The 12,442-nt window shown below is 44.2% G+C and overlaps 1 protein-coding gene across 1 annotated transcript; it reads left to right on the top strand.

Annotated features, from left to right (window-relative positions):
* The first annotated feature begins 166 nt into the window (after positions 1–166).
* Positions 167–12,127, top strand: MRPS18B (mitochondrial ribosomal protein S18B). Its single transcript, XM_053378581.1, has 7 exons — positions 167–331; positions 2,675–2,825; positions 6,007–6,104; positions 6,389–6,457; positions 7,065–7,131; positions 11,465–11,524; positions 11,769–12,127. Exons 1-7 carry the CDS (start codon positions 242–244, stop codon positions 11,978–11,980), a joined length of 747 nt encoding a protein of 248 aa, XP_053234556.1. The 5' UTR covers positions 167–241; the 3' UTR covers positions 11,981–12,127.
* Positions 12,128–12,442: the final 315 nt, after the last annotated feature.

The raw sequence follows: 12,442 nt of genomic DNA, 5'->3' as shown, positions 1-12,442 counted from the left end.
GCGAGACTGGGCTGAACTGGGGGAAGGCCGCGTTATAGCAAAACGCGAATTTAAATAAATTTCCATTTTGGTTTTTTTTTGTCGTAGGCTTTTATATGTGAATAAATACCGGAGGCTGGTGGGGAATAAAAAAAATTAACTATGGGCCCAAAGCTGTCGATGCCCCAAGGGCACCACGTTCAAGGTCACCTTGAGGGAGGAGAGCTATGGCGCATGCGCAGGGAAACCTCTGGACTCCAAGATGGCGGCCTCCAGTTGTGCCATGCTGCTCAGCAGGAGCTTGGGCTGCTTGGTGGCTCGCACTGTGCTTAGGAGGCCTCTCTGGGCGCAGGTGAGGAGCCTTTTATGTTTCACCGGGGACCTCGCCTACAACTGGAAGTATTCATTTTACTATGCGGGGTTAGAGGCTTCCGCAGAAACAAAAATGGTTTCTCTTTGTGCTCGTACTAAATTCGGCTAATTCTGTTTCCTTCTCCTTACTTGCCCTTCTCTAATTCTGCATCGTTGTTTCTTTTACCTGACAAGAAACCTTGCGCGTTTTTAGGGCTTTAAATGACGGGGCTCTTCCTCTTCTTCCCGCTGCAGAAAGCGGGATGCCTGTATCCATGGTTACATCGCTGTGTTTATGTAGGCATTGTAAACCATCCATTTATCTATTCAGAAAAAAATAAATCTTAAACTACTGTTTCTGTATTAAATGTCCACTACGGCTTTGTAACTGAAATGGAATGCGGTTTTGGACTTGGGAAGCATGGGTGTAAATTCTGTATTACAGGCTGTGATTATTACTTTACAATGTTCCGGTCTCTGTCCGGAAGAGATTATAATCTAAAGTACCATATCAGAATATAATTAATTACCGGTAATTGGTGGTGCCCGCATGTTAGTGTGTTAATGCACCTTTATCCTTTGCTAAGAGCATGAGCCAGTTAATGACAAAACAGCACAATCCTATCTATGCTGTAATAGGAATTTTATGGTCTTGGATATATGGTAATGTTCATAACTGTACCAACCAAGCACATACATAGATCAGCACAGGAAGGCCAACCTGGAACCGTTTTGATTCCTAAACTGACCAAATGTTTTCTCTGCAAGGTCAAAGTGGAAAAACCTCCCCATTGTCTTTTCCTTCACAAATCCTGTCTTAAGGGTGTTTGAATAAGGTGTGAGCCTGTGACATGGCCAGGAACTAAGTATTTATCATTACAGAAGACTGGCCAGGCTACTCAGGAAATCCAATCAAGTAACCTTCTAGACAGGAGATAAACAACAACAGGAGAAAAACAATATTAAAATTTCTGTGATATATGTATGATGTTTCTGGGGATGGTCTTGATTTACAGGATGGGAATTTCAAAAGTCTTTATAAGGCTTTGCACACCATTTTTCTGGGTCCTCCTTTCCTGCGTGTGAGGGGAGCACCCTGTTGCAACAGATCCATAAACATTAGGCTTACTAGCTGCTTTGCTTCTCAATATTCTCTGGTTGGCCTCTGTTATTTTCTCCTACCAATAGGGAACCTATGTAAGGACTCTATATGGGCTCTTGGATACCCCATAAAGGAAAAGGGCAATTTTTTATTTACAACAATGCCTACTCAAATGAAAGCCTTGTTGAAGTCAATGGGGCTTACTCTCAAGTAAGGCAGCGTAAGAATTGCAGCCTGATTTAATTACTTGCTAAATTCATAGCCAGTTCTAGTCTCTTTTATATAGCTTTAATAGAGGACAAATTATTTATTAAATTTATTAGAGGATAAATAAGCTAAATCTATGTTAGCCTCTCCATGTTTCTTCATTTTATTTACGCAGAGAAAGCTCACCCTGCTGCTCTTCATCTGAAAAGCCCCCCCCCATCCTTCCTACAGCCAATCAAAACAAGACATTCCCTCCCATAAGCTTTCAGTCTAAAAAGGAGAAGGGTGGGGGAGAAAGCAAAATATACCAATTCTTTAAAGTGTAACAATAGCTATTTCTAGTAGGCTTGTTCATACATTACAGTGGACACAGGTGCAAGCTATTGCTGCACACATACAAGTGTGATACACTTGGTGATTTGTACAGCTCAACTATTGTTTGCACTGCTTGATGGAGGAGAGAGCGTGCAAGCTCACTTTCATTCTTTTAACTATGGTTAACAGACAGGAGAACTGTGTCTTCGCTGTCCCATAATGGATATTGTCTGAAGCCAGGATCTCAGAATTCTTTGAATTCCATCATAACCACAGAATTCCTTACCCCCCATATTGGCTGCATTTTAATTTCCCTATAGGAAAAGTGAAAATATGACTGCTACTTATTTTGCATAGTTTCAAGAAAGAATGAGAATACGGTAGTTTTATTGTCTTCTATTGTGTGCTGAATTGGCAGTGGAGATGGCAAATGGAGCCCTTAATTTCTGAACGCTTCATTGAGGAATATAGCTTTTTGAACTTGCTGTGATGTAATAATAATAATAATAATTACTGTAATATTATTATTAATTTGTATGCCACCCACCTGACCGGGTTGCCCCAGCTACTCTGGGTGACTTTCAACAAATTGTAAAACATCAAATATTAAAACCTTCCCTATACAGGGTTTCTGCTTTTTTAAAAACAAACAAACCACTATCACCATTCATATCGATACCTGCCTTTTTACACATGCCTTGCTTTGCTTCTCCCCTTTAGAATGTATCCAGCATTTCTGTCCTGCAGCGCGAGCGATTAACTTTCCGTATTTACAGCACAGAGGCCGGCGAAGCTGAACCCACAGAGCAAGCGGCTTCTGACACAGAATCACGTTTTAAAGAGAAGCCGTGGGAGTACTTTGAGTCTGAAGGTATCTGGGGAATATAAGGACAGCAGCAGTGTGTGTGTGTGTGAGTGCAAGTGAAAGGAGTGGTGTGTCGTTGAAGAATAGGGCATGAACTGCAATGACATTCATGCGACTGCAAGTGTATAATGCTGTATTAGTCAGTGTGGTGCTTTCCAGATGTTGTGGACTCCAACTTCCACCAGCCTTGGCCTGGATGGCCTGTGGATTAGGGAATTGTAGTCCACAACATCTGGAGGATGCCACATTGGCTCATGTTGGCATCTGTCTGTCTAGGGAGACAGTGGACGAGTTCACCTTTGTGAGTGAAGTCAAACCATTGGAGAGTTACAGCACCTGCTGTGGCTTTAGGGGCTGATACTGGAGAGACATGTTTTGTTGCAGCTGGGGCAGGTGAAGGTGTCTGGTTGTGCTGCTGCAGGTGTACCATGGCATTTCTTCTCTTTGTACTCATCCCAGTGGTTATTTCTCCTCTGGTCACTACTGCAGATACACAACCTGACTGTCTCCAGGCGCTGCAGTCGCCACATTGGCTACTCCTGGGATAATTCCCATGGCCAAGAATGTTGACCTCTGCCTGTATGTAACAGTACAGTTACATACAGGAGGTGACCATTGGCCACTCTGTTTGGGGCTGATGGGCGTTGCAGCCCTGAAGGCGGTTTGGAGTTGGTGACAAGGGTAAGGGCCTTTTTAGCTGTGGCTCCCCACTTGTGGAATGCTCTCCCTCTTGTGGTCTGCCTGGCAACATCATTAACATTTCTTTGGCATCAGGTAAAAATGTCCTCTTCTCCCATGCACTGACAGATTAGGTTAATTCTTCTGTTGTTTGTTGATCAAATGTTCTATATTGCTAAAGTTTTCTGCCATTGCCTGGTTTGTTTTATAGTGTTTGTGGTTTTTCCTGTAATATATTGTTATTTTGTGCTATTCCTTCATGTTTTAACTTTTAATAAGTCACCTAGAGGCTATTTTCTTACGTGACCAACAAGTTATAAACAAACAACAGCAACATCTAGAGGGTTATCAGGGCTGGAAGAATCTCCTACAGAAATGTGCTAGACCATGGGTCAGCAAACTTTCAGCAGGGGGCCTGTCCACTGTCCCTCAGACTTTGGGGGCCGGACTTTATTTTGAAAAATAAATAAATATGAATGAATCCCTATGCCCCACAAAGAACCCAAAGGTGCATTTTAAATAAAAGGACACATTCTACTCTTGTAAAAACACGCTGATTCCCAGACTGTCTGCAGGACGGATTTAGAAGGCGATTGGGCCGGATCCGGCCCCTGGGCCTTAGTTTGCCTATCCATGTGCTAGACTTTACTTTTTTTTTTTAACCCCACATACACCATTACGTACATGGAGTTCTTATAAGTGTGCCATGCCTTTCTCCCGTGGGACAGCATACAAATGGTTCTCAGAAGTATTTTTTTCCAGGCATGTTCCAAAGCAGGACCAGCATGCTTGCTCTGTGTGATTTCCCTTGTATCATGGGAACATGCAGTCATTGGCTCTCTGCTTTGGGTTCGTGCGGCTATCTTGTTTGCCTCCTTCCAGCTACAGTTGAGCACTAAGCTCACTTGGTCAAGTTCAGTCACTGGCACCTTCACTTGCTGGGCTTGGAACATTCTCTACCTGAAGCTCTAGAGAGCCGTTGGCAATATGACACCAGATGACCCATTGGCCTGATTCAGTATTAAATAGTTTCTTCTGGCCATCTATGAATATTTACCAGATTCTCAGTAAAGAACGGTTAGCAAAGCCATAAAGTTTGCTTGGGGCACATAGCAGTAACAATTGGGTGACTGCTAGATTTTAAAACTCACTGAACTCCCAGGATGCAGTTCTGTGCTGGTTTTATTTATATAGCAGTATCAGTGTTCATTGGGACGCAGGTGGTGCTGTGGTCTAAACCACAGAGCCTAGGACTTGCCGATTAGAAGGTTGGCGGTTCAAATCCCCGCGACGGGTTGAGCTCCCGTTGTTCGCTCCCTGCTCCTGCCCACCTAGCAGTTCAAAAGCATGTCAAAGTGCAAGCAGATAAATAGGTACCGCTCCGGCGGGAAGGTAAACGGCGTTTCCGTGTGCTGCTCTGGTTCACCAGAAGCGGCTTAGTCATGCTGGCCACATGACCTGGAAGCTGTACGCTGGCTCCCTCGGCCAATAAAGTGAGATGAGCGCAGCAACCCCAGAGTCCGTCACGACTGGACCTAATGGTCAGGGGTCCTTTATCAGTGTTCATTATAGAGTGTTTCCTCTCTCTCTCTCTCTCTCTGTGTGTGTGTGTGTGTGTGTGTGTGTGAGTGAGAGAGAGAGAGAGAGAGAGAGAGATTAGGGTGTAAATTTAAACAGCAGAGGGAGGTAATGGGGTCAAGGCAAGAAAAAGTGAGGCAAGGGCAGTACTGGATGAAGAGGAGGTCAATGCGCTTAACAGCTACATAAGCTCCAGTTGATTTGGGAGTTAGAACTAAGCAGTTAAGTAAAAATCTTCATGAGAGGTTTTGAAGGAAGAAAGTGCTACATGGGGAGTTCAAAACACAAGGGGCAGCAGGGAAGAGGAGGAGCAGGAAACTTTGGGGCAACTGGGGGTGGTCAAGTTGGAGGAACAGATATCACTGGCAGGAACACAGTGGAGAAACAACGGCTAGAGGATAGGGTGAGACAAATCTGCAGAGAGGCTCTGAGAACAGTTGCACACTAAGATGGGAATAAAATCTATTGAACCCAGTGGGACCTACATTTGAGAAGCCATGCATGGGCTTGTGCTCAAATGGAAAGAGACAAAGGGAGGCTTGTAGTCTCGGAGAGGGTGTGTTAAATAATTTTTCTTTTTTAATGGTTGTGGTTCATCACAACACCAACGTTCCTTTAACCACCATCTGTGATTTTGACAAACGGTGCAGTTGAAGGCATGACTTTCTCTGGGGTAAATTACATGGCTTAGTGGGGCTTGCCCACAAGTCGATAGAGCTGCAGTCCAAGTTTCTTAAACTACCATCACCTTTTCCTTCACAGGACAGTAAGCCTGTTGTTTCTTCTGGGGCATGCAGTGTGAAGTGGATGTGTACTTGAATCTGTAATAGTTGGGCTCAGGAGGATGAAAGCTTCTGCTGTGTTGTCCTTTCGGAGAGCCTTGACAAAATGCTGCTGTGATTGGCATCGTTTTCTCTCTCTCCCGCTTTAGAATACATAGAAAGATATGGCAGCAATCCCGTCTGGTTCGGCTACCGGCGCAATCACAAGGGCCAGATTCCACCACAGAAGACCCGGAAGACTTGCATTGTGAGTGTGTTTCTTTCCCCCTTTTTTGTGATGTGTGCCAGGAAAACTAAGTTCCAAATGGATACTTTGCATCAGAGAGAGAGAGAGAGAGAGAGAGAGTGTGTGTGTGTGTGTGTGTGTGTGTGTGTGTGTGTGTGTGTAGAGACAATACCGTCACTACTTTTTGGGCTGCCTATAGTATCCATTTTGTGGTGGAACCAATGATACTTTTATCAATACCAGCACCTCTTTATATATATATATATATATGTAATGACATTCATTTGATACGTTTGTTCCTGCAGAGAGGAAAGCACATCTGTGGGAATCCCTGCCCTATCTGCAGAGACCAAAACCTCTTCTTGGATTATAGGGTAAGAGGAACCGAAATTTGTTTCTGAATTGAAATAACCTGCTTTTCAACTGAAAGTATCCAAAGCAGAGAACAAGACTTCTTAGAAATAGTATAAAAATTTGCTACATTTTGAAAAGGGGGCGGGGGGGGGGATTGGTCGCCATGTTAATCAGAACAGCAGGGACTGGTAAGAGAGGTAAAAGTACAACCTTCAAGGCCCTCCAGCTTCCTTGCCTTGACATCTTAAGAGCCAATAAGGGAGGAATGAGGTGACTTTCCCTAGAGAGGACACTCTGTGGCTGCAGAGAAGGCCCCTGGCTCACGTCGCCACCACAGCATGTCACATGGCCCCAAATGGAAGAGCTATGTAGCTCTGTGGTCAAGCATCTACTTAGCATTTAGAAGGTCCTTGGTTTGATTCTTGTATCCCTTCCGGCCCTACCTGGAGATTCCATCTGATGTCCTGTGGAACAGCTGCCAGTCAGTGTCAACAGGACTGAGCTTAAGATGGACCAATGGTCTAACTAACAGTATAAGGCAGCTTCATAGGGAACTGGCAGAAATAGCTTTAGTGCCCGTGATCCCTTTTTTGAATTGTAACATGTAAAGTCTGATTATTCCTGCAGAACGTGAGGCTTCTGGAGCAGTTCATCAGCCCCCACACAGGCATCGCCTACCACCCGACACATACAGGTAAGCCACCCTTTGCCCTTCATACCCCCCCATTCCACTTAATTCTACATCCCTGTTGTTGTCTACCTTGTTGAGGTTTCTGGCACTGGAAGGAAGTGAGAACTCTATACCAGAGAGGCTCTTCTCAGCCTCCAAATTCTTTCCCATTGTACTAGAACTTGTGGTCACTCACTAAAACTGGTTAACAGTGGATTCAGGGCAGACCCCCTAAAAAAACAACTGTTCCACGCAATACATATTTTTTAGGGAATTCACTGCAGCCAGATGACCACAAATTTAGACGGCTTTAAAAAGGGGTTAGTCAAATACATGGAATATATATCTATTAGGCTTCATTAGCCATGATCCTAGTCCATTGCCTATTTATTGCACCTTTCTTTCAAAAGACTCATGGTTGTCTTCGCCCTCTCCAAGGCCATCCATGGAGCTTTGTGCCTGAATTGGGATTTGACCCTGGGTCTTCTGAGTGCAACAGTAATCATTATTAATTTTGGCCCTGTTAGGCCAAACACCACAGAGCGACTAAACTTGACTGGACTGAAATAGTTGACAGCACTAGAAAAATTCTAGCTTTCTCCCATCTTCTCCACATATTAACCAACTGGTTCCTGCACTCATCATCTGAGGCCTTTCTTTGTGTGCCCCCTCTACAAGAGTTCTGGAGGGTGGCAACACAAAAATGGGCCTTTTCTGCAGTGGCTCCTTGTTTGTGGAATGCCCTCGCCTGGCACCTTCACTACATATCTTTAGGCGCCAGGCAAAAATGTTTCTCTATAACCAGGCCTTTGGCTGAATAAACATTCTAAGACCTTTTAATTGTGCTGGGGGGTATTTTATTAGGCATTTTACGTACTTATTTTGTATTTTTATGTTGTGAACCACCCTGAGATCATCGGAAGAAAGGCGGTACAGTGGTACCTCGGGTTACATACGCTTCAGGTTACAGACTCTGCTAACCCACAAATAATACCTCGGGTTAAGAACTTTGTTTTAGGATGAGAACAGAAGTCGTGCAGCGGCGGCGCAGCAGCAGCAGGAGGCTCCATTAGCTAAAGTGGTGCTTCAGGTTAAGAACAGACCTCCGGAACGAATTAAGTTCTTAACCCAAGGTACCACTGCACTTCCGAGTCAGCGCCAACGGCGAATGGCGGAGTTCCTCCGATCGGAGGAACGGGCTCCGTGGAAATTGGGTCTTCCCGCCGCGGCGAAGGCGGGGACCCGCTAGAAATCCCAGGCAGAGAAGCCTGGGAACGTGGGGTTTGGCAGAGCACCAAGAGCGCCTCCCCTACTCACGAGGAAACCCCTTTTTGGGGCTCCAGAGTGAAGTGGGGTGAGCAGCGCGGTGCTGCGAACCGAGCGCTATTTCTATGGAGGGAAGCCGCGCAGCCATCGCCGGAGAGCGCTGACTTTTTCCTGATGACATTCAGACTCTAAATCAAGTACCTGTGAGTAAAAACGGAGAATTGGATCAAGAAATTTGCAAAACTTTTGAATTAGGCACAAGCGGGAAGGTTTAAACAGGAAGTCTGCCTTCTGCTTTTTGTATATAGATTGAAGCAAAGACCTTGCAACCTAATAGCCTGGAAAACTGCTTTAAAGTTGGAAATTTCCTGCATTTACAACCAATAAAACCCCCTTGGAAAGCAGGAGAAAAGGGGGGGGGGGAATTTGACTGTCTAATCCTGCAGGAGGAGAGTAAAGGAATCTAAGTTTCCATCGTCCCAAACCTGGGGACGGGGTGTCGGGACAGAAATTGCTTGTGACGTCCATTGATTGAAAGTGGAGTATTTTGACAGATAGGTAAAAAAAGAGAAGAGAAACAAATTAACTTCAACGCTACCTTCTGCATTTCTGTATTTTAAAGATACAAAGTATTTGAAAATTAAAAGGACTTGAAATCAAAAGTAATTTTCTTTGTTGGATACTTTTTTTTAAAAAAAGGGGATACAAATTGTATTCCCTAGAGGGAGCCTGTCAGTTTGCTATTGCTGTTTACCTGGGATCTACAGCTTCAAGTTTTTGGATCGTGGGATTTGCTGTCTGACCTTGAACAGAAATGAGTTGGAAGGAATGTTTGGTGTCTGCCCTTGGTATGACAAATGCCCTGCTGCAGCAGCTGCAGGACAAAATGAATTTGATGCATGAAAAATTGGATTTGATGAGTGCTGTCGCCAGTGAATATGATTTAACAGGGAATAAGGATAAAGAAGTTACACAACAACCAATTCAAGAAACTGGCTTGACAAGACAATTCCAAGGGCAGATGAAGAAGGAAGAGGCAGTAATTATTCCTCAAACAACACAAAAGGAGGGATTCAAAGTCCTGCAGGAACAAAAGTTACTGCACTGGAAGATTGAACTTGGAGAGTGCTGGGATGGGTTTGAAGTAAATGAAGCTCTTAACTCTAGAGGGACTATGAAACAGGTGAATAACTATCTTTTGGAGAAATATTCTTTGGACTACAAAGATGACAGGGAGTGGGACTCGGGGGAAGGGGCCAGTCTGACAGAGGAAAAGGGAAACTATTACTGGATGGAAACCTCCGGAGACCCACTCCCTAAGAAATCAACAACAGACAAAGAAGTGTGTAAGCGCAAACAAGGACAAGAAATCGTGCAGAAGGGGCCTAGAAGAGACTTAAGGGCCTCGGATATTAGAACACCAGATTGATGGACTGGAAGTAATGGACTGAAAGGACTGACATGACCCGAAACCAGGAAGAAGGGACGTTGGATAAAAATTAGAGATATCAAGGAAAATTCTTTTGTTAATTTTGGAATCAGTGTAACATGAATGAAACACCAAATATGCCGGAAAGGAATTAAATTGGCTTTAGTAGAAATGATTTAAGGAGATATGAATGAATATGACGTAAACTTTGAAATTTTAAGATTTTTAAGATAAGATAAGGTTAAAGAGATTAAGGTAAATTGAATTACAGATTAAGTTAAAAGAGGGAAAGGTTATGTTGAATTAATAAACAAGATAGATCGTGAAGATTAATTATTTAAATTAAAATTGAGAAACATGGGAAGAATTTGCTGGAATAATGAATTAAACTAGAATACAAAAAGGGAGATGTGAGGAAGTTCAAGAAATAAGCAAATGAAAAGTTGTAAATTTGAGATTTGTATTTTTCTTTTTTTTGTTGTTTTTTTTTTGCTGTATTTTTCTGTTTTTCTTGTTTTTGTTTATGTATTGATGAAATTTTGAATAAATATCATTTAAAAAAACAAAAACCCGAGGTACCACTGTATACACCACTTGCTTCAAGACCTGCTTGTGGGCTTTCTGAAAAAGCTGGAGGAAACAGGATGCTGGAGTAAATGAGCTTTGGTCTGAGCCAACAGGGCTCTTTATGTTTTTTTAAAAAAATATTTTTCTAGGTGCCTCTCAGAGTAGCCTGTCGGCCAGAAGCATAGTTTTGCTGCACAACCTGACCTCCTTGGGCTTGGTCATGCTTTGTGGCCAGGTTTTAGGGAAAGGATGGTAGTTGGGTGGGAGGGTACATGCCTTGCAATACAAGTTCCCAGGATTAATCCCTGGCATTAACAAACAAGCAAATAAGGCAGCAGGTGATCTGCCTAACCTGCTGGTAAGCCAGCCACTGCCAATCACAGGAGGCAGCACTGGCTAGGCTGTCAGGTAGTTTGACTCGGAATAAGGCAGCTTCCTAGAACCCTGACCTATTTTAAAAGGTGTACATGAGCCTTGTCATTTTCCTGTGGAAAGGCCTGCTCCTGCCCAAACTCCATAACTTCCCAGCTCTTTTGTGACATCAGCTTCATGATTATTCATGAAAAGGTACACTACCAGACCATTTGATTTGGAGAATCGACTCCATGAGTAGAGACGTTGGCTAGTCCGGGTTCTAAGGTATAAGAGGTGTTTGATTTCTGTTATGCCACTGTGGAGTTTTTGGAGTCACAAGACTCTGTTTACATTCCAGACGGTTGGAAGTCTTACGGGAGACGAATGTTGATGTTACTGGTTTCCTGTTTCTTTGTACCAGTTGGTTCTCTGACTTCACAGAGAGTATATTCTTTTCTGTCCTGCGTAGATAGAAATAAAACGTAGTGCTGTAGCATATATTTCTCGTCCTGCTGCTGCTGTTTGTATACTCTGCGGAATGGGAATGTGCCTGAAGCCCCTTCAAAGGCTTAGGTCGTTAATCACCTTCGGAGGAGATTCCGAAGACTTGACCGGAGGAGTAGCTCGGTCGAACGGAGTTCCAACAGATAGACTCTCCATCCCTAAGTGCAAACAAGTTTTTATTTGCATACGACTGCAGTCTCTGCTGCACTTTGAAATGTTTGCCTCCTTCCTTCGCAGGTATCTGTATGAAGAAGTATCAGCAACTGACCAAAGCTATTCAGATGGCTCGGGACAGTGGTGAGTGGCATGAAGCTGAGCAAAGGAGAAGAGAGTTGGGTTGAAGCTGGAGGGGGGGTGCCTGCAGGGCTGTGTGTGGGATAATGCAGCCCCACCCGTACTCTATATCAGCAGTGGGAGATTCATTCTGCAGACCAGCAACAGGGAGATACTGTGGGTGTGGGAGGGGGCGTCGGTCCATCTTCTTTGGAGCTAGCAAGAAGCTGTCTTTCTGACATGTTTACTCCTCCACTCCCTCCCTCAGGCCTTTTATCCTCTAGCGTCCCCTTCGTCACTTTCCACGAGGACTACAGCAACCGGCATCCAGCTGTCACCAAGACCCCTCCGTCCCCAGCCCTGCAGAACAAGACAGCGTGGTATGAGTGGTATGACTGGCAGCAGCCCCCGGAGAAGGAGATTCAGCGGATGAGGAGGATTTACAAGGACTACCTGAAAGAGGAGAGCAGTCCCCCGTGAGTTAGGCAGGTGGCACTGGGTGAAACACTCCCTAGTGGTTTTAGAATTGGTCCTTGAAAATATTTTGAACATCCAGTTTGGATGGATAGATCTTGGCTGCCTTCTGTTTGCTCATCTACCCATGTGTCAATAAAGTCAAAGACCTTATCCGTGACTCTGGTCGTTAATTCCGCCCCCCCTCCATCAATATCTGACTGCGGTGTGGGGTAGGGGGAGAAGCAAAAGCAAAGGTTGGGTACTGGGCAACCATAAACTCCAAACTCACCCTTCCAGTGAGCAGGTATTGTGTTTATTCTGTGATGGGAATTTTGAGGTCTTAGATATACGTTTAATGTTCATAAGTGTACCAACCAAGCACGTACATAGATCAGCACAGGAAGACCGACCTGAAACTATTTTGATTCCCAAACTGAGCAAATGTTTTCTCTGCAAGGTCAAAGGAAAATGGAAAAGCCTCCCCAT

The sequence above is a fragment of the Podarcis raffonei genome, chromosome 2 (assembly GCF_027172205.1).
Source record: "Podarcis raffonei isolate rPodRaf1 chromosome 2, rPodRaf1.pri, whole genome shotgun sequence".
Classification (NCBI taxonomy): Eukaryota; Metazoa; Chordata; class Lepidosauria; order Squamata; family Lacertidae; genus Podarcis; species Podarcis raffonei.
The sequence above is the reverse complement of the archived record's forward strand: the minus strand, read 5'-3'. Positions and strand labels throughout refer to the sequence as shown.